The sequence below is a fragment of the Xiphophorus maculatus genome, chromosome 6 (assembly GCF_002775205.1).
Source record: "Xiphophorus maculatus strain JP 163 A chromosome 6, X_maculatus-5.0-male, whole genome shotgun sequence".
Taxonomy (NCBI): Eukaryota; Metazoa; Chordata; class Actinopteri; order Cyprinodontiformes; family Poeciliidae; genus Xiphophorus; species Xiphophorus maculatus.
The window spans coordinates 18,417,513-18,438,446 of NC_036448.1; the positions used below are offsets into that span (position 1 = coordinate 18,417,513).

Below are 20,934 nucleotides of genomic sequence, written 5' to 3' on the forward strand. Positions count from 1 at the left end.
AATAGGGCAATTATTTCTTCTGTTCCTAACCTTTTCGGGGAGAAAAACTCACACAAGCACTTTTCCAGGCATTAAGGTCTGAGCTGAAATTTCCATGCGAGACTAAGCCACATCATTCCCTTCAACATGCCAACATAAGGCATGTGAATTGGCCCAACTTCTTGTTTCCTTTTCTGCCACTTCATCAACACAATAAGCTTGCCACACGTGACCAATTGTGCAGACAGCCATTCAGCTGGCCATGCAAATAAAGGCAGTTCCACTGTAGACTGAGCTCATGTAAACACAAATGTGTTCATACAGCCCAGCGAAGCCATTCGAAGCATAAAATACCAGACCACTTCCTTACTGCTTACTCCCAAGCAGTCTGACAGAAACCAACATTTAAATGTACTCCAGTGGCAAGACTTTGCACTAGAGTTGTTTTACCTTCTTCACTTTGTTGAAACTACGTTTACATTTTGCTGCCGAGCATTATATGTACCGACAGGAAATCCCACTTACCTAGAAAGATGCTTATCTAACTACTACAGTGGATAAATGGCAGTGACAGTGAACCCAGGGATGGCAAAACGAGGACATTTCATTTTCCTGCAAAGTCCAAGTAAGCAAAACTTCCCTGTCACGAATGCTTTCATGTGAAAATACTTCAGTGGTGCAGCACATCAACGTTTTCACCCACTGAGCTCAATTTTCTACCGAAACTCTGCTGTCCATTCCAGTATTTGTGATCTTGCCCAGACAAATAACCTGTGTATTTAACATCAGCACAGTACAGCCAGGACATGGGTCAAGAGCTTTCTGTATAAATAAGAAACGCAACTTCAGAGACAAAAAAAAAGGAAGACTGTGATAGGACGAAAAGTAAAACCAGGACAGTTTAAAGAAAATACAATTTTAGTCAGCATTCCTGAATATAATCAGTCAGTCTGGGGAATGTGGAGCTACAAATAGCTTGGCCAGTTGTTGTTCCCATAACTGAATAGCTGAGAAGAGCAGTTTACGACTGTGAACTTTCCTGCAACAGAAACAGGTCCCTGCTGACCTTAATTTAATCATAAAGATGTTCTGGTTAGTTTATCTGTTTTTAAGCTGGAGCAATTAAGCTTGTGGATGCCATTAGTCAAGAAAATTGAAAATAAATTAATACAATGTAAGTGCATGTTCAATTTTATAAATCCTTTCATTGAAAATATCGGATTTTTGAAAATACAATCACTTTTACCCAAAGTCATAACATGAGATTCTAATCATGGGTTTTGACCTTGATCATAGTTGATATTTCAAAATAACTGTTTGAATGTGTAAGAGTGTAAAGTATTCACAGTAGTTTAGATTTAATCAATAATAATGTGTGTCATGGCAACAAGATAAAAATGTGAGATTAATTAAAAAGAGATTAAAACAATAAATCCACCCAGTTCTACAAACAATATTATTAATATTCAGCGAATGAATTAAAAATATTTATGTGATGATACTGCATTATAATCAGTTTTTTAAGAGTAACTTCGCAATAACAAGGGACTAACCCAATAAATTGTTAGGCCCAGGTGTGGATAAGTGGGGTGAGAAGGGTTAGGTAAATTTAAAACAAAACCACCCTGCACTCAAAGTATGAATATTACATCACTAAATTAAATAAGGAACCTGTCTTATTCACATTCATATGCCTGTCAGCTGTTTTCAGTTGAACTGTGTCCAGGACTTTTGTAAGCACAACTCAGCCGGAATAAGCTGCATTTGTATCACAAGCCCTAGCCTATAACATAAAATATATGTAATGGGATAGGACATATTTTTACACTTTCATGTGTTCCATGGACACTTTGCTGAAGAAAATTGTAAACAGAAATGCTAAAACACCACGAGGCTTTCTATGAACTGTGTCTGTATCAAGAAAAATGAGCTGCAGTGTCTTTGATAGAGGTAGTTGTTTTCAATCGAAATAAAAAAGCAGAGTTACAAAATTATCTTCTTTTATGCATTCAAGCACAATTCCATAACAGTAACTGTGCATTACAGTACACTGGGTTGATATAGTGAGAGCTCTTTGTTTTATTACAGATAGGAAAAATACAATATTTGACCTGCTACTCAATAATCCGAACCAAGTGAAAACAGACCACATATCTGGCATATTTAAGTAACCCATGGGGATTAAAATGATGGTACAACTTTATATTTTATAACATGATACATTATAGCAATACCTTCACAAAAAGGTAAAGTATGGCAAGATAATCAAATTGAATGTATGAAACCGTGTCAGTGATCAGACTTCCAGAAGATATGCTATTAATTGAAAAAAACTTCTAAACATACAGTACAGACCAAAAGTTTGGACACACCTCTTAATTCAATGAGTTTCCTTTATTTTCATGACTATTGACATTGTAGAACTACACTGAAGGCATCAAAACTATGAATAACACATGTGGAAATATGCACTAAACAAAAAAGTGTCAAACAACTGAAAATACCCCTTATATTCTAGTTTCTTCAAAGTAGCAACCTTTTGCTGTCATTACTGCTTTGCACACACTCTGCATTTTCTTTATGAGCTTCAAGAGGTGGTCTCCTGAAATGGTTTTCACTTCATAGGTGTGCCCTGTCAGGTTAATAAGTGGGATTTCTTGCCTTATAAATAGTCATGAAAATAAAGAAAACCCATTGAATTAGAAAGGTGTGTCCAAACTTTTGGTCTGTACTGTATGTCTTTTAATGTTTAACTGTATCACACCTGCACATGTAAGAAACACCTATTAGATAGTAATAACATTCGACATAAAAAGCATTTCCCCTTGATATTCAACCGACACCACCACAACCTAGCAAGCTAAATAAGAGAACTGACAACACTGCATTATGTCCCTGTCAAAACTGTGTAGATCTGTCAGCGAACTCAGGCACTGTTGCACTATCTGTGTGGACACCACCTTAAGGGTTAGGGCTGTCTATTAAAGGCAAAGGTTGCAGAGACAAGGAAGGCATTCAGCATGAGTAAGACATGCCAGGCCTTAACAGAACATCAATGGAGGAAAATTTGGACATATGCCATAGACGTGTTTCAAAACATAACTTTAAGCAACAAGTATTTGTTTTTAAAATTCTACAGTTGCATTGTGATATATTGTATAACTGAATTTACTCACAAAAACTGATCAGTGTTGATATGAGACCTTAAAGACCTAGTTCAGGACAACACATGAACTCTAAAAAAAAAACAAATTCTAACTGAACTTTCTTGCCCAGTAACTATGACCTGAACAAATATAAGTGCAGATGATTTGGACCAATTTCAGTTTCTATTCATTACTTCCAATCCTTTCAACCCAACATATACATGCAGCACTCAGACGATCATTAAATTTAAATCTGGTTTCCTTGCCTTGCTGTTTCCTGTAATTATTCCTGTTGCAAAATTAAAGTCCAAATCAGAGATTGGAGGAGGATAAACACAGACTGGCTAAAAAGCTGAAAAGTGCCAAAGTAACAACAGAGACAGAGCCAGGAAGCATGCAGACATGTGAAATAGAGGCCAAGACAGTTAAATGACTTTGAACGCATAACTAGTGACATAAAATTAGAAGATGAAAAAAAATTCAGGTCATGTTGTCTAAATTCATGCGTAGAAATGTAAATGTCATGTTTGCCCTGCAGGGGGAAAAAAGCACACAAAAAACAAAAACAAACAAAAAAATACATCCTCTGTGTACACTGCAGAGCCTGGAATAATTTACCATTGAACTACTCGACATAGAAAATTATTAAAATTGTACTTTTCCATATAAATTAGTCTTGAAAGCAGTGAGTTTCTGTGTCTCCAAACAGACTGAAGGGCTTGAACCTTGGACAGAGGTACTCTTCGCCACAAGGAGGATTCATTTAAACAACAAAGATAAGAGAAGAGGGTCAGAGAATACGAGACGCATCTCATCCTAAAGCTGGGCAGTGCATAGAGGCTGGATATATTTACACTAAATACACCGAGCTTGTAAGAAAAGTACAATTCCAACATCAAGATACTTCAAACAAAATGCATGAGCAAGAAAATAATGATAGCCAGCACAAGGCCAGAGCTGTGCAATCTGATAAAACCCATTACTCACAGCCAAGCTCTCTGGCTGCTTTATGAGTAAAACGTCCTGATTCACAGCCCTCGGAAACACGAGTCTTTACCCTTCAGTCCACATAATTTTGGTTTATGGGAGAAAAGCAGAGCCCACACCCTGCCACCTCAGAGCTGCCTGCCTGGTTTCAACGCTCACTCTCTCTCCAGAACGGCTTTGGGACACACTGGGAACTCCAGACCAGTCAAAGACAAGAGGTTATTTGATTAGTATGGAATTTTATTAAGCTGTGGGTGGAGTTGCATGGTAGCAGTGAGGGAGCCTCTGCAAGAAAAAAAAAAGACCACCATTCATTGATCAGGGGTGAGAACGCTAGAGAAAAAAAAAAAAAGCGATAAACGGCCCCCTTGTGTGGGTCTTTGCAGTAGGAACAGTGGCCACAGGTTTTTCCTGTTAAATATGCAGAGCCTGTGGAGTTTTGAGTGAGTTTAATAGTCTTTCTGAAACATGATGGGAGGTCAAACAAAATATGCATGTTTTCGTTTAAAGACAGTTATCTAAAGCTGCCTATTCATAACACAAACTCTACAACTTGAGCATGTGGGTGGGGTTTTAGTGTGAACCCCCATTTTCCCAACGGACACCGTTCTTGATGTTCTTTTGCTTGGTAAGTAGTCTGCCAACTCCTTCATCCTTGTCATAACAGCAACATTCTTTACTCTTTACTTTATTCTTTATTAAGCCTTTAAATACTTTAGGAAAGTCTAGAAGATTATATTATGGCTTTGTAAGCTTCTGATCATGTAAAAATGTTCGAGTTAAACAGAGTCACAACTGATAATGTAATTTTAAACACACTGCCACCTTGTCTGACGTAATGGAAAAATCAAAAGAAATGAGGCTAGATATCAAGAGAAGAATTGATCCTTCATTAGCATTTCCACACACCTCAATGTGCCATGTTCGTCTGTTCAAACAACTACACGAAGCCATAAACATCATGGTAATTTTCAGACCTTTAAGGAAGAAGACAAGTTCTGTATTCCAAAGATGAAAGTGTCAAAAACCAAACACCTTGGGCAGATCCTGGTTGAAGCTAATCAAAAAATGGTTCGTAGCCTCAGTGAATTAAGTTCTACAATGACATGGACTGAAAGATCACTCAGTGTAGAAGCAACTATTAGTCCAAAAGTAATAATTCACAGTTAGTACAGTAAATTACTTTGCAATTTCCAAATGCACTCAGAGATAAATACCTTAATTTAAAATACATCTCTTGGAGTCTCATGGAATTACAGTTGAAGTGTTTAGCCATATAAGGTTGTGCTACAGTGGAAGGAAAAGGAAGCGTAACTTAACTGTTGCAAGTTAATGCAACATTAGCTTGCATGAGAATACTAAGTTAACGTTGCAGGTGGCACCGTAACGTTAATGGCTTGTTTTGTAGCAGGAGGGATTGGTGCACTTCTTAAAATGCTTGGCATCATGATGAGAGAACCTTATAAATATTTCTATATATCCATCCATCCATGGATGGATGGATGGATGGAGTTGGACATAGAAGGGAATATCCGAGTGTAACAAAAAACTGTGTATTTTTACAGTGTACTTAAACATCTGATTTCAGCTTGGTATGAATTGACTACAGTAATACTAGTGTAAACAGACACTCCTGTAGTACTTAATTCACTGAAAATTCTGATTTATTTTTTTTCCTTCCAAAGCCAGAATTCCAGCATGAATCATACTCTGGGTAAGTTTTGTCCCCTAAACCTAATTAGCCACCAGATACCAGAATACCAACAAACATATGAGCAGAAACACTCCCATGAGTCACATCACTGTGAAAACACGTAGTAAACTGGCATATTTGTGATATCAACAGTCGTGTGACAACAAGATTCTCTTTAGCGTTCACTCTACAACGAGTGAGAGAGTTCCCAAGTTTGCTGTCATAAAAACCAATGAAGGAGTGCTGGAGGGATTAGCACGTGGCAACAGCCACCTTCCAACCACAAACAGAAGAGTTGTCACCCAGATGTCAGGAAGTAGTCAGGCACACCTACTGATGCAGGAGGCCTGAAGGTTATAACAGGCTTAAAGTTGGTTTATTGCTTTACATCACGTTAAAATAAGGATATTCAGGACATATTAATGATCCAAATAACATTAATAACTCATTACCTAAAGACAACATTACTATCTCTGACATATCTGACATAATTGACATAAAACCTATATTATTTCAAGTTGCTGAACCAAAAACACTTAACAATGCTATCAAAACAAAGAAATAATACAACAGTTTAACAATAACAATCGTGATTATTTTTGCAGTTTGACCAGATGCACTGAAGCCCATCCCAAATAAGGAGGGCTCCTGATTTGTTTCCCAAAAACAAACACATAAATAGGTACAATTAGAGATGGACCAATTGGGGTTTTCACAGTGGAAACCAATTTCTGGTTTTCTTTATGAAAAACCTTATGATTCTTATGTTTTCTACTGAGGGCTATTACATCTCTCTTGATAAAGGTTGTAGCTGTAAGTCAAAAACAAATTAAAACAATTGGAATATCATTTCCCATTATGCACCGCAGCAGATAGCCCTGACCTCTCTCTGATTTCTAATCGATTCAAAAACAGCATCAAGAACAAGTGCATGCAGTTGACTTTTGCACTGCTACTGGTGAGAGTGCTTAGAAGCCCATAAAAAGTAAATGCTTATGAGCAATGGGATCTAAAAAAAAAAAAAAAAGCATAGTACGGTATATTGCAGTAAGACCTCAACAATTTAAAAACACACCTTACATGTATATTTCTAAGAAAAATACCTATACTATTTTTAAATGAAACATTAAATAACATGAATGAAAAAAATTAAACCCAAAACTCTCCAAGTTGCTTATTTTATGCCTGGTGGAATGTGATTGCATCTTTCTCAGAATCAACTGGGTGAAATTAAACTTTTGAGTCTGTTGTTTTCAGCACTATGATGCCAACTTAAAATTCTTGTCTGAAAACAGGTTTGAACTAATGCAGTCCGTCTAGATTAAACGCAAAATCGCGTGTAGATGTCTGAACTCGATCTAACCTGTGAACAAAATAGACATTAATATAAGCATTTTGTAGAGTGACAACTGAGACAATCTGTCGGTCTCGGAAAGAATTTCTGCTCCAAGGAGTAGACTGACCCCAAAGAGCGGTAGGTAACAGGGCTAGCTAACAAGCTACAAACTTACCAGTAGACAATCCGTGTTTATTTCCGATTTGGGGTCTTGTAACATGGCATCGATTTTCTCAAACCGAGACTCCATGGCGTCTCCTGCGCTCATTTTTGCTGTCAAGAACAGTCCCGAGGGTGGGTTATGAACAAAAACAGCTCACTGGCGAGGCAAGCAAGCTGGCTAGCTAGCTAGCGTTAGCCAGTGGTAGCTAGCCAGCCAAACGTCCCTTTCTTCGTGTGAACTTTACACCGCACCTCAGAGAAAATGCATCGTTGTCCCACAGCTTCCACAGACAATGAAGGCGTTAAGGTGGCACCTACCACTCCACATTTTCCAAGTCGGGGAAGGTGTCCCCCCCCCCCTCAGTACAAGTGGCAAACAACTTCAGTGGCAAAGATAAATGCGGCAACAGATTAGACAACCTCCGTAGGATGCCGCTGAGGATAAGGGCTTAAAACGTTCCAAACAAAAGGCAATTATAAGTAAATGCAACGTTGAAAAATAAAGTTAGAAGGAAGACTAATCCACGCGTGCTCCCATCGCTGTACCAGGCCCCTGCAGAAAGCCACAATCTGACAGCTCAAAAGTAGAAGTGGTGGTGGAAAAACTTCTGCTTCTTCCAAATTTCGAAGTTTAAACACGGAGTCGATATAACGTTTTCAACGGCAGTCCTTCCTCCGCTAGGTCCCCTCAGCTGTCAATGAGTGGCGGCTGCTTCCCCCGTCCGAACTGCAAGAGTTCTCACACTGAATATAAATAGGAATCACGTAATATGTGTATTAGTTTTCGGAAAACAATCGCATACTGTGCACAATTTTCTCACACAGCTCGGCCAACATGTCCGCCTTCCTGTTCAAACACCCCGGAGGAGCAGCTTCAAAATGTCAAGCACAGTACGCATGCGCACGAGCCGAGGCTCGCTGAAAGAACTCGCAGATGCAACACGTTGCAATCTCAAATGTTTCAATGTACGATTTAAAATTTAATTCAATAAAAAGTGGTCATGATCAAACACGTTAACGTCATTTTTTTAACAAACCAATAGCTTTTACTTCTTCACCTGGTTCAGATTTCCTATTCTTCCATTTCCTGTTTGTTTCGGTAATTTAAACCATATATGGTTTTCTGGTGAACGGTGAAACAGCACAGCCAGACATTAAGGACATATCATAATTTTTGCTCACGTTATCCGAAAAATGATAATGTTATTGTTTTGTTAGATAAAAAAATATATATATTCTTCTTCACTGTAGTTTTTCCTTTGGTGGCGTGAGTATTAATATCCCCTCAGTCAGAGACTATTGCTCACCGTAATTTAACGAATAGCTCGGTTTCACACGACAATTTTTTTTGTAACTAACCCCTTGTTTGTTTCATGCATCACAGAATTCCCCATCCAATGAGATATTTGCAATGTGTAAAAACAAAACAAACAAAAATGTTCAAATGCCAAATATTAACATTGTTACTGATTGCCAGTAGATGGTGGTGTTTTACAAGTTATGCCATGACCTCGCTTTAAAAAAATAAAAAATAAAAAAAGGAATTTGAATCAGGTTCATGATTTTAGCTTTTCTGGGACAGAGATACTTGATGCACTTTTTTCAGACAAATAAACAAGACATGTAGGCTAGGGACATGTTGATGCATAAACTGGAAGATGACATTGTTATTCCTTTATTTTTTCTTAGCATCTAATACCTCTAAAACAAACGTATGTTTTCGCCTTGGATATGTATTAGGTTTATGGGAAAAAATTAGAATCAGTCAAAAGTTAAATTGGCTGGTCATACCTAAAAGAAATCGGTATTGCACAGGAAAAGCCTGATCAGAGTATTTCTTTATTAATAATAATAATAATAATATTAATAATAATAATAATAGTAATATATTAATAATAATAATAATAATAATAATAATAATAATAATAATAATAGTTATTATTATTATTATTATTATTATTATAACTACTAACTACATTAGTAGTTATTATTATTATTTTTAGTAGTAGTAGTAATAGTAGTAGTAATGGAAATATTAGGCTCTGTGGATTTTTTAGGTTTACTGGCAGCAAACTCATACGTAATTAATAATTATCATTGCATTGTTGTATAGCCGTAATCTATCTATCTATCTATCTATCTATCTATCTATCTATCTATCTATCTATCTATCTATCTATCTATCTATCTATCTATCTATCTATCTATCTATCTATCTATCTATCTATCTATCTATCTATCTATCTATCTATCTATCTATCTATCTATCTATCTATCTATCTATCTATCTATCTATCTATCTATCTATCTATCTATCTATCTATCTATCTATCTATCTATCTATCTATCTATCTATCTGGGTTTTTTTGTTTAGTTTTTTTGTTTTTTTTTTTAGCTTTTTATTATCTCTTTACAGAACAATATATATGCAAGTAATTACCTCTTACTGTATTTGTGTCTGCCATTTGGTTATTGTGTCCCTAATTTTCGCAGTAAACTGAGCGGAATTTCCGCTGAACTGACCCAGACAGCGCTTACAGTACAGTCCTGACGTCAGCCGGTAGCTGACTGTGCGCAGATCAGCTGTGTCCGGGGCAGCATCGATGGTGATGGTGGCGTTTTGAGTCAGGGGCGCAACTTCACGCTCACAGACGCGACCTTCCACGGACATGGCCGCGTAACAGCTTCCAGTATCCGCAAGGTAAGACTTTCACTTGGCTGTTTTGCTCTAAAAGTATGATAAATGTCAAGTACATTTCACGTTTGCATGACAGTGACGCTGTCAGGACGGTGGTCGCGCACAAGCAGTATGTCAAAGTTTCTTCCATCTGTAGATTTTGTCGGAAAATGTTAAATGATTGCACAGAGAAGAGGAACTGCAAAAGGTTAATAAAAACAACAAGGTTATCGTGCACAATCCGTTTAAAAGTATAGGAAAACTTTTTTCTTGCTCTTTCTGATGGACCAATTTCGCTTTGAAAAACCAGTTTTTCTTCATTTGTTTAGGAAGCCTCGCCTATTGCCGTGGTTAGGTCAGACTGTAAGTCTGTGTATGTAACCGACCCCTGGCAACCTAAAGCGTTTTAAGTTGCCAATGTTCGTTTTCATGTGCAACGGCAATTTTAGTGCTGGAGGAAATGTATTTATCTTGTGAGGGTATTGATTTTGCCTGCGTTGACGCATTGTTGATGAAGTCATGTCAAGTATACGAGGTCTGGAGCCAAAGCACTAATTTAAGTGCTTGTCTGCAGAAAACAGCAGTTGCCTAAGGCTTGTGTTGAAACAAACACAGATAAAATTCTATCAGATGACGGTGCACAGAAGATGTCTTTAGAGTTTTGTCACTCTTGGGGAAACTCTAACTCATCTATAAATGTTTTTTTTCTCTCCATAAATTTGGTTTATTAGCTTTTATTTCCAACATGTTATCATACATAAATGGTTATCTTAATTTATGTTTATGAAAACTGCATCTCTTTGTTACTCCACATGGAGCCATTTCTTATGGAGACGGATAAAACCCTACTATGTCAGTTTATGTATTTTCACAAGCTCTTGTAAAACAAGCTGTTAGAATTAAACCAATGAAACTGGTGCCATAATTTGCATACATTTACATAGGACATTAAATATTCCTCAAATAGAATGATCACAGCTGCAAGACACAGCTTGCATTGAATTGAATTTCTTCAATTCCGTATATTCAGTACATTTATTTTACTTGGTCAGAAACAACCAATCAGAGCCAGGAGGGGGGGGTTAACATTGTCAATCACTCTAGTATAGGCAGTGCTCAAACCCTTCCTCTTTACTAGACTACTGTGTCTTCCCCACAGCAGAACATGTCATGAATGTGCAGGCTAGTTAGCATGGCTATGGTGGACAAGCAATTTTCCTGTAATAGTAAGTTGTTCCTCCACCATTAGCACATTGAGAAACACCACACAAGGATGATTGACAGTGCTAAGACTTTCCTCATGGCTCTGATTGGTTGTTTCTGACAGGGAGCGGTACATTTATGCAGATGGGAGTAGAACCACAGGGAGAAGGCAGCCAAGCTATTTTTCTTCACAAATCTCTGTCATGTTATACTTTCAGGACATAGTGACACTCTCAACAAATATGTAAAAAAATGTTTAGCTTTAGCAAAAATGTTTGCAGTGCTGTTGGAATTACAGTGCAGTCTTCCTACAACTCCTGACTTGTGTTGCGCCACAATTTCTCTTCTACATTACAACAAATATTTTCTCTTGCGATCTTGTGGAAACAATTCATTAGAGTGTCTTATCTAGCCTCTGCAGGCATCTGTTGCAAAGTTATCACACATTGCAGCCAGAAAGGTCATCTGTGTATGTGTCTGGCAGTCATGCACTTTCAATCTTCGTACTAAGAAAAAGTTCTAAAAGTGGCTAAGGAATGAAGAGTAGGGGGAACGGTATCAGCATCTTGTTGTGGGTCGCAAACTATTGCCTGATGATATTGGAGCAATGGAAACTAAATATGTCCTCCACCTCTTCTGCCTCTTCCTCTGTTTTGTTTTTCTTCTTCTCTCTGGCTGTTGACCCTGTTCAAATCTTTGTTCTTCTTGTGTTGTATTCTGCCTCTATACACTATATACTTTCCCTTTGATGGCTCATGAAGCTTTGAGCTATTTCAGAATACAGGTTGATCGTTGGTTGATCTAATGCTTCACATATTTGCCTATGTCGGATAAAGTCAGCATTCACCTGGGGGCAATTTATCAATTGAGGACAAATTTTGAAAAAAAGTATTAAAATGCTTAGTAATACACTTCACATATTACAACAACTTGTTCAAACATTTTTTTATTTTGAGACTTTATGACAAATTTATGCTGATGTTGTGGAGGCTGAAGCTATTCATATAATATATTTGAAAATGTACGAAACATGCTCAAAGACATGAGAAACAAATGACAATGATTTTATGGTTAAACAAGCAGTTTTGAGAATTTCAGTTCTGATCTGACATACAGTACATGCCAAAGCTATTGAGAAAAACTGCAACATATTTCTCTAATAATTTATGTATGCCTAAAATGTGTTATGATCATTTAAAACTTTTACTAAGTTAACATATTAATCTATAGTACAAATGATATGAACATATTAGCCTTACTGGTATGCATAGCTGGACTCGGCACAATAGATGGAATAGCTAATAGTTTACTGAAACTACAGTATATTTTAAGTTTCAACTCCAGAACATGCTAGCAAATCAAAGTAGTTGATTTGTTAGTATATAATAATTATAAAACATTACACTTATGAGCTAATTTCCTTAACTAAAATTGAGAATACTTTAATGGTTAATTTTTAACACTGTCCTTTCCATTTTTTTCATAGTGGTTTGTTCTCCCAGGTAAATAGGAAATACAAAAAATAGAATAAAAAATAAGGCGTAAAACAGTAAAATAGCAATTAAACTTTTTAAAATCAAATAAGGTGACCTTTGAACCCTTTTCCATGATAACCTCAGCAGAGATGTACTATTCACTAGCAACAACTGCCTGAGGGATTAGAAGCTTAGCTTGCTAGCATGTGTGACTTTAGCTTTAGCAGATTCACTAAATGAGCTCAATACAAACTTGAATTCTTAATCCAATTTACATATTATTTCTATTATTCTATTATTTCTATTTCTTAACTTTTAATTATTTGATTAATTTATGTAGGATACAACCAACACCTGGAGATCACTCGAGAAATAATAAAAGCTAATTGCTGAACAAACAGTTCAAGTTAAATTCTAATCAAAATATCTAGGTAAGATATTTAGGTAAATAAGTCATTTAAATGACTAATATTCAATATCATATAAAATTTATATTTATTTTTTGGCATTCTACACCGCAGCATTTATCAATAAAAATGCAAGAATTCTTTTTTTGCCCTGAATCACGCAGGTGTTATTGTTATTTGGTGAGCATTGTGAATTAGCTGGGTGGCCTGTCTCGATGAAAGCACGTGCAACCCTGTCACAGAGAGCGAAGGCTGGAGGGGTCAGGTGGTGAGGGGGCTCTGGACGCTGACCATCTGGCCCTTGGGGGGCTGGTTTCCTCACTGACTGCCTTTGTTCCTGACCAACAATTGGGACTTAATCTGGGAGGAGATAAGTAAGGCCCCGTGACACCACTCTTGCAAGTGGACAGGTTTTCTCCCTTAGAAAAGCCTTGACGTCTCTGTCCTTGTGTTTCTTTGTTGGAGCGCTTAAAATCAGCAGCTCTGGTGCTGGATTGCTGTGTTAAAGCTTCTTCAAAATGGGAAAACAATAGTGATGCATGTGCTCTGAAAATGATGCATTGTGTAAATGCATCAAATTCTGGTCATTATATCGCTTAAGTCAGATATGTTATTGGTTTCCATATTTAAGAACGACATGATTCCCAAATTTCCATGAAAAAAAAGTTATTAGTACTTACCCTGTTTTTGAAGTTTACTTCGAAAACTTTTTTTTGTAACCATATTGTGACAATACTTCATCAACTTTACTTACTTTATGTAATTTTGACCTGACTTGTTTTTTTTTATGAGCTGTGAAGCAGAAAGTGTCCCAAAAATGTCATGTGTCATTTCTGTTCTGAGAAAGCTTAACAATGGATAATATTCACATCCATTTGTGCATGAGACAGTTGTCACCACGGTAACAGATTGATTTATTTTCTCTCATTCTCTCCCAATACATTTTACCTTTTATAAGGACTCTGACTTTGCTGCTTGTTTCACTTTTCTTTTTTGGAGGAAAATGCTGAAAAAAATGCGCGTTCATAAAAAAAAGTAATTTATTAAGGCAAACCCAAGTGTGAAAACTCCCTTTTGAATCTGCTCAGTACTGTAAGAAACCTATTGATTTGCATTGCTGTCTTTAACACAGGTTTATGTTTCTGTTTACATGGGGTTTTTTTCAGCCAACTCCAGCAACATGTCAATTTTACATGTTGATCTATGAAGCAGAACCTCTGTTTTCAAACACCTATGCAGACAAATTGTAATATTTAAGTTACAAAAGAACAACAGGGATTGGACGGAAGTATGGGGAGTTGTTTCTTTTAAATACCTGTCTTTAATTATGGTCTTTTCTGATCACAAGTGCAGATTGCAGAGGGTCTAAAATGCCAGCCTGAGAGAGGGAGGTCAGTGCTTTTTGTTTCTTGCATTTCTGACAAAACATAGAAAGCAGGTGTTGTCCTTAAAATAGGTGTAATTTATGAAATTGCGACACCTGGAGTTAAGATGGTGTTTTTGGGATTTTGCTTTTTTCACTGTTGTTGCCACAAACCTGTGGTCTGAAAATAACTTTTCAAACGTCAGTGCTGGATGAGGTATTTTTCAGATATCAGAAGAAATCAGCAATGTCTGCAGAAAATATCAAAAATGGATTATGCTAGTACATAAAGCATGGCAAGTTATTGCAGTTAAAGTATTTATGATTTGCATTAGGGTTAAATATCACTATTTGGATCATTTAAACTGTAACATTATATTACCTTATGTCTAAGCCTCATATCAAGATATAAAGTGAAGACAGCTAAACTTTGTCAAAATCCTCTGAGAACAATATTGAACTCCATATACAGTTTATTCAGATGCTGTTTCATAACTATTGGCCAAAATTAAACAACTTCATGCCCACAAGAATTTAAAGAATTCTTAATGAAAAAACACATTATTTCTCAGTCTTTTCAGTTAAATTAGGTTTATTTAGAGCTGCACAGTATAATGAACTGTCATTGCATTATCATTATGTATAGAACTGCACATACTAAAGCAGGAAAGCATCCCATAGAAAGCCAGTATGATGCCCTTTTTCAAATGAACATCATACTTTCTTTTGTCAGCAAAATGTCTTCAGATCGGCAAAATGTTTATTAACAGATGGTTCCTTGTGTTATGCTTGTCATCAGTGTTTTTGGCCATGGAACTCTCCAAAGAATGATATTTTTTCGCAGTCTCTTTCTTAAAGTTGACTTATGAACATTTACATTAATTGAGTCAAGTGAGGTTTGTGTTGCTTTGGATGTTCTAGAGGTTTTTTGTGTGACCCCCAGATGATGCACCCATGTCCTCTAATTTTTGTATCTCTAGGAAGGTTCAGAACTGTCCCAGGTTTCCACCATCTGAGGATAATGACTGTCACTGTGGTTCACCAGAGTCCTAAAACCTTAGAAATGGCTTTATAACCCTTCCCAGACTGTTAGATGCTAATTACTTAATTTCTCATCCGTTGTTCAATTTCTTTAAATTATAGCTAGTTGTGTTGCTTTTTAAGATCTCTTCATGTTTCCCTCAGAATTTGTGTCTGGGATTATTTTTAGCTTATGGTGCGATGAGATAAAATTATCTAAAAAATGTGGTTAATCAAAGTTAATAATTTAACAAGGGAGGCAACAGTGGCTTGGCTGGCTTTTGCCTTGAATAAATGGAATCTGATAATGTATTTTGTTTATTTATTTAGATAAAGCAGTGTGAAACATGAAGAAATGTATAAAAAACATTCTCTCTAGTAACGCATTTACAAAATCCATGGAAAAGCAAAAAATTCAAAAACTTATGAAAGACTTGGGGGGCGGGGGGGAGAGTTCAACTTAGCTAAACACAACTAAGGAAAACAAACTCAGCTGACCTAAGTTAGGAATGAACTTACAGGGGATACGGTATATATTCACAAAGGCCAAGGTTACATAACAAAAATTAGTAGACAATACTCTCAAACAACAGTAAACCAACCTAGAGAACGACTTAAAGCCAACAAATCAAACAAGCCGTTTTCAAACTGGAAAATATGACTAATTACAAGGATGTTACCAATCATTACATTTTCCAGATCTTTGGTAGTTTTCCTAAAGTGAAGCTCCCCAGCTTTCAGAATAGGGGTGAATTCTTAAGCTTCTTTTTTATTAGATCATAATGTGTTTCCTCCCTATCCAGTACATTATGGTTCTGGTAAAACGATGAATAAATACAGCTAGTGATTTAAACATGCATAAGCAAGCTGTTCACCCATATTTGCAAACAACTTCCTAAACAAATATTGCAAAACAGTTGCAATTTTACACCAAATGTATTAGTGTGTCAGAAACTTTTATTAAGTAAATAAACTAAAGATGGAAGAATCCCCACAGTATTTTTGTGTCCCATGTCATGGGAGTCTATTTTTATGTGCTATCAGAAATATTTCCAAGCAGTCAAATGTGTCTTTCTTGTAGTAAACTAATTGTTTAGAAGCCTAACTTTAGTCAAATAATCTTAGTTAGCACTGCAGCACAGTGACTGAGTTTAACTCACTGAATAGCAGTAGATAGCAACAAGGAGAGGCAGCTTGATTCTATGATTTACTGAACACAAGGGACTTTTTCCAACATCTCAATGAAATGACTTTATGTTGTGGGAAAAATGTGATGGGGCTAGTTAGAGCTGATCATTTTGTCCATTTGCTATTTTGTACATTTGCAATTCATTTATTTTGCGGATGAGACTTGTAGCTTATAAATTTAACATCAGTTTTTTTATATGTTTTATTTATATTGAAATGGCATATCTTCCAATGTCCCAGAAGTACAAGAAGGATGCATTCAGATGTCGAAATCCTGATGCAGAATATTGAAAAACTCAGAGTAGCCTTGGATTCAATATATACAACTTCAAAACATGGTGAAAGTTAAAGTTTTTACAGGTCATCAACCACAGAGTACTTCACAAACTGCTCGTTTATCTGCATAAATTAAATAGGAATACATTGTCAGTGGCTTGACTAATAGTAGCTAGCTTGAAAGAAAATGGCAAATTCTGCTGTGTTTTTATAACTTGCAACAAAACATGTTCAGTTTGGATGTAAAATAATTCTTGGACCCAAACTATTCCTTCTGAAAGAAATCAAGAAGCTTTTATCAGTCTTCACGTGATATTCAAAATCCAGGCATGCTAATAAATGAAGTTGCATCTGAGAAAAGTTTTCCACACAGCTTGCAATAAAAACAAATAGCCCCTTTACAAATTTTAGTATTTTTCTATACTTTTATGGTAACAATTTTTAGTGTGAGGTATACTGGAATGGATATCCAATGAACTCATTTAGGTAGTTGTAGATCAGTTGATATTTAACCAAACACTAAAATGAAAAGAGCCTTTCTACTCTGATTTGCAGAGCTAAATGTGTTCCACATGCATTCTTGTAAACATTAAGCCTTTTATAATAAGCCAGGAACATTGTGTTCACTGCAAATGTCTGGGTCCAAATCAATGAAAGAAAACCTTCGGTGCCTGTAAATCACTCTGTGTTAGTCAGGAGCGGTAGTTTGAACAGTTTAGTCTCCCAGAGTGCGCATCTGGAAACACTCATTTATGGATGGACCAAATCCCATTGTTGATATGAGTTCAGTGGAAGCATGAATAAAATGTAAGCATATCCTGCCTATCTAAGTGTTTAAATCTGTGCTAAGAAATGCATCAAATAATCCAAGGGAGTAAAAGCACAGATAAGGGCCGGAGTTCAGCTAAAGGGAGGCTTTGGTGGGGAAGAGAAGGGTGAAAACGGATAAACAGATGTGGGAGTGATGAAAAGCTAAACAAGGCAGCTGCACAGAAATGATATAAAATATGGAGGAATATTTTGTATTTTTATCCTTAAGATTTAAAACTATGGCTGTGGTATAATTATTAAATGGATATGCAGTGGGGTGAAATGTGAATCAAACTGTTGGGGACATATAAAGTTGTATGACACACTTGACAATTGGATCATTAAAACCAATGTGACAAAAGCCTGTGTCCCTCCCCCCCCTTAAAGGAGATGTCAAAGGTCTGTGACCCTTTCCATCTATGTGCATTGATCCCTTTGGTGGGGGGTGGGCCTTCCTCCTCGCTGCCCTCTACCATCAGCTGTTACTGTATGTCTTAGTTTCACCTGCAGGAAGTCTTTAATTCCGTTTAAATATCCTTTATTTTTCCTGTTTAAATGCAAACATATTATTCTTTGGTAGTTTTCACCGTGTGTTCTGAAAGAATACTCAAATAATTATTTTTGTAAGAGATACTAAACTTTGTTTTTCCTGCATGTCAAAGAATTTATTTTTAATCACTATTGAACCCCGCCTCTCGCCCGGAACATTAGCTGGAGATAGGCACCAGCACCCCTCCCGACCCCACTAGGGATAAGGGTGTTAGAAAATGGATGGATGGATGGATGGATGGATGGATGGATGGATGGATGGATGGATGGATGGATGGATGGATGGATCACTATTGAGCATTACTGAAAAAACTAAACTAAATGGTCATTACTGTTTGAAGTATTTGACTTCTTATTCCACATCTTAAAAGGTAGTCAAGACATTTTACATAGTAATATGGATAAAGATTACATGTATTTGTGCATGCAGTGTCTTACAAAACAATTAATGATTGTAGGAACTTATACAGATTGCATATATTATACATTTTAATGCAGAGATGTGTGCTTAATGTCAGGTAGGTTTAATTCCTGCTTAAAGGTGTACTTTTAATCCGACAAGTCTCATCAGAAAGCATTTATTATGATTTATTAAATATGACTATGTTATTTTATACAGGCTACATAAATATTTTGTTTGAACTATTCATATGAAAGGAGTTAACCGGTCCAAGAAATGCATTTAACAGAATCCATCTTACATTGACATTATTTGAAAGTGTTGCAGGTATTTTACTTGTGTATAACCTGTTTCACAGACTTAGGGAGTGTGGCTTTTTAGTGATTGATGAAAGCTGACTGTCAGGAAGGTAGGACATGCAGAGTAGGAGAACAACCAAACAGACAGGCCTGAATATTCTGGTCTTTGTTGCTAGGGAGGCTTCGGATAAAAATTGTGTGAGATAATAGATGTGTGTGTGTGTCTATGTGGATTTATGTATGGTTGGTACATGACCCCAGTAGATTTAACTTCCTCCTGTCCTCTTATCTGAGATTGTGACTTGCAGTTCAAGCTTTTATCTGTCACTGCTGGATCACTAACTGACTCAGTGAAGTGAACCCAATCTGCTCTGTCTCTACCTGCTCTTCTCAATGTGCGGCTCTAAATGCAAAGCTTACATAGTCAAAGGAGTTTTACTTCCACCCTTTGTTTCTGAACTACTTATCTGAAGATCAAAGCCAAAATAAACTATTTGGCAGAAATGGAACAAACTACTGTGTGAATGAATTGTTTGTCAGGAAACAGCATCAGGCAAGGCAAGGCAAGGCAACTTTATTTATATAGCACATTTCAGCCAAAGACAATTCAAAGTGCTTGTACAAAAAAGTTAAAAACAACATACAACAACATTAGGTGCAAGGGCATGCATGTGCTTCCAGACAAATGTCGAGATGTCAAGTTTGAAGAGGAATGTCTCTTCTGTTTGCTGATTTGAACTCTTTGACACAGAAATGACTTTACAGATACTCTGAGGCACGAAGCCTGGGTTCATATCTACAGTGGTCCTCTTTTTTTAAATCTACTTTTTTAGATTTTTGTGGGCTCCATTACACCAGTATGAGCTCACGAAGAGCAAAGTGTTCACGATGCTTCACAGAGAGCACTTATAAATAACACAGCCTCATTCTTGCCATTGAAACCTGGAAAGCATCTGTCTGAGAATCCCCCCTTGCACTGCGCTGTTATGGAACACTGTGTTCTCACTGGGTGTACCCCTGCTCACAGGTGCCAACTCTGCAGGAACACAGTCTGCAGCCAGAAATTTCTTCCTGCACCTTTCTTGTTCTTCTAAAAGAGAACAGTGTGTACTGTGTCATGGGGAGGGTTGAACCGCAATTGTCTGGGGAGAAGCCTGGGGGGTTATTTTTAGGTTAAATTTCATTGTTAGGGTCTTTGTTTTCTCTTCATGCAATTTTCTTTACGCACTGATGATCATCTTTTTGATTGTAGTGAATCAGATTTTTCGAGGTTGCTGGTTGTCTTTAGCCTCTAAACATCCACTTAACTTTTTGAATTAAATTCAGAATAATGATTAAAGGGGTCCTCAAGCTTAAATGTGTTTGTGTAAAAATGACAGCCATTCAGTCAATATGTGACTTAAAATTTTGTCTATTAAATACCGAAAGTGGAAAGTTGAATGTTTTCTCTCTTCCTGATTTAGCATTTCCACATGGATATCTGTGGGTCAGGGTGACACAAATTTTGTCATCTGTCCAAATCTACACCAGTGGAAAATTTCTGCTCACATGAGATATATTCACTGCTTACTTTGATGAACAGAAGTATTATTTTTAGATGTTACAAAAGGTTTTGCCTCAATCTGCTCAATGAATTTCTGCCAAAATATTTTAAGCTTTATATTACCATACATTAAGTTATAATACTATATTATAACTTAATAATATAGTTATAATATATTATTAAGATAAGTTATATGCCATTTTAATTTTTTATACTTTAGAGAATATGAATGATTGAATTTCTTTAAGCTCTCACAAAAAAATGCAATGAAAGGTACTAAATATAGTTAAGCCTAAATTTATCAATGCCTCCAGTAAACCTAAGTTTAAACTAATCTTCTAAGTTTGACATGTTCCTTCTGACTGGAAGTAATAAATCTGATCCCTAAATCTGTGGAGGGAGCTGAAAACTTGGATGATGG

The 20,934-nt window shown here is 36.5% G+C and overlaps 2 protein-coding genes across 11 annotated transcripts in view; one reads left to right on the plus strand and one right to left on the minus strand.

Annotated features, from left to right (window-relative positions):
• The window catches only part of rock1 (Rho associated coiled-coil containing protein kinase 1), a 33,082-nt gene extending 24,914 nt beyond the window's left edge, over positions 1 to 8,168 (minus strand). For both annotated transcript variants that reach the window (XM_023335204.1, XM_023335203.1), the window contains exon 1: positions 7,317 to 8,168. In XM_023335204.1, coding sequence (XP_023190972.1) covers positions 7,317 to 7,409 — 93 coding nt within the window. In that variant the 5' untranslated portion in view covers positions 7,410 to 8,168. The remainder of the gene's footprint in view (positions 1 to 7,316) is intronic.
• Positions 8,169 to 9,865: 1,697 nt separating this feature from the next.
• The window catches only part of greb1l (growth regulation by estrogen in breast cancer 1 like), a 58,261-nt gene continuing 47,192 nt past the window's right edge, over positions 9,866 to 20,934 (plus strand). For all 9 annotated transcript variants that reach the window (XM_023334971.1, XM_023334975.1, XM_023334976.1 and 6 more), the window contains exon 1: positions 9,866 to 10,004. The gene's annotated coding sequence lies outside the window, so the exon portion shown is untranslated. The remainder of the gene's footprint in view (positions 10,005 to 20,934) is intronic.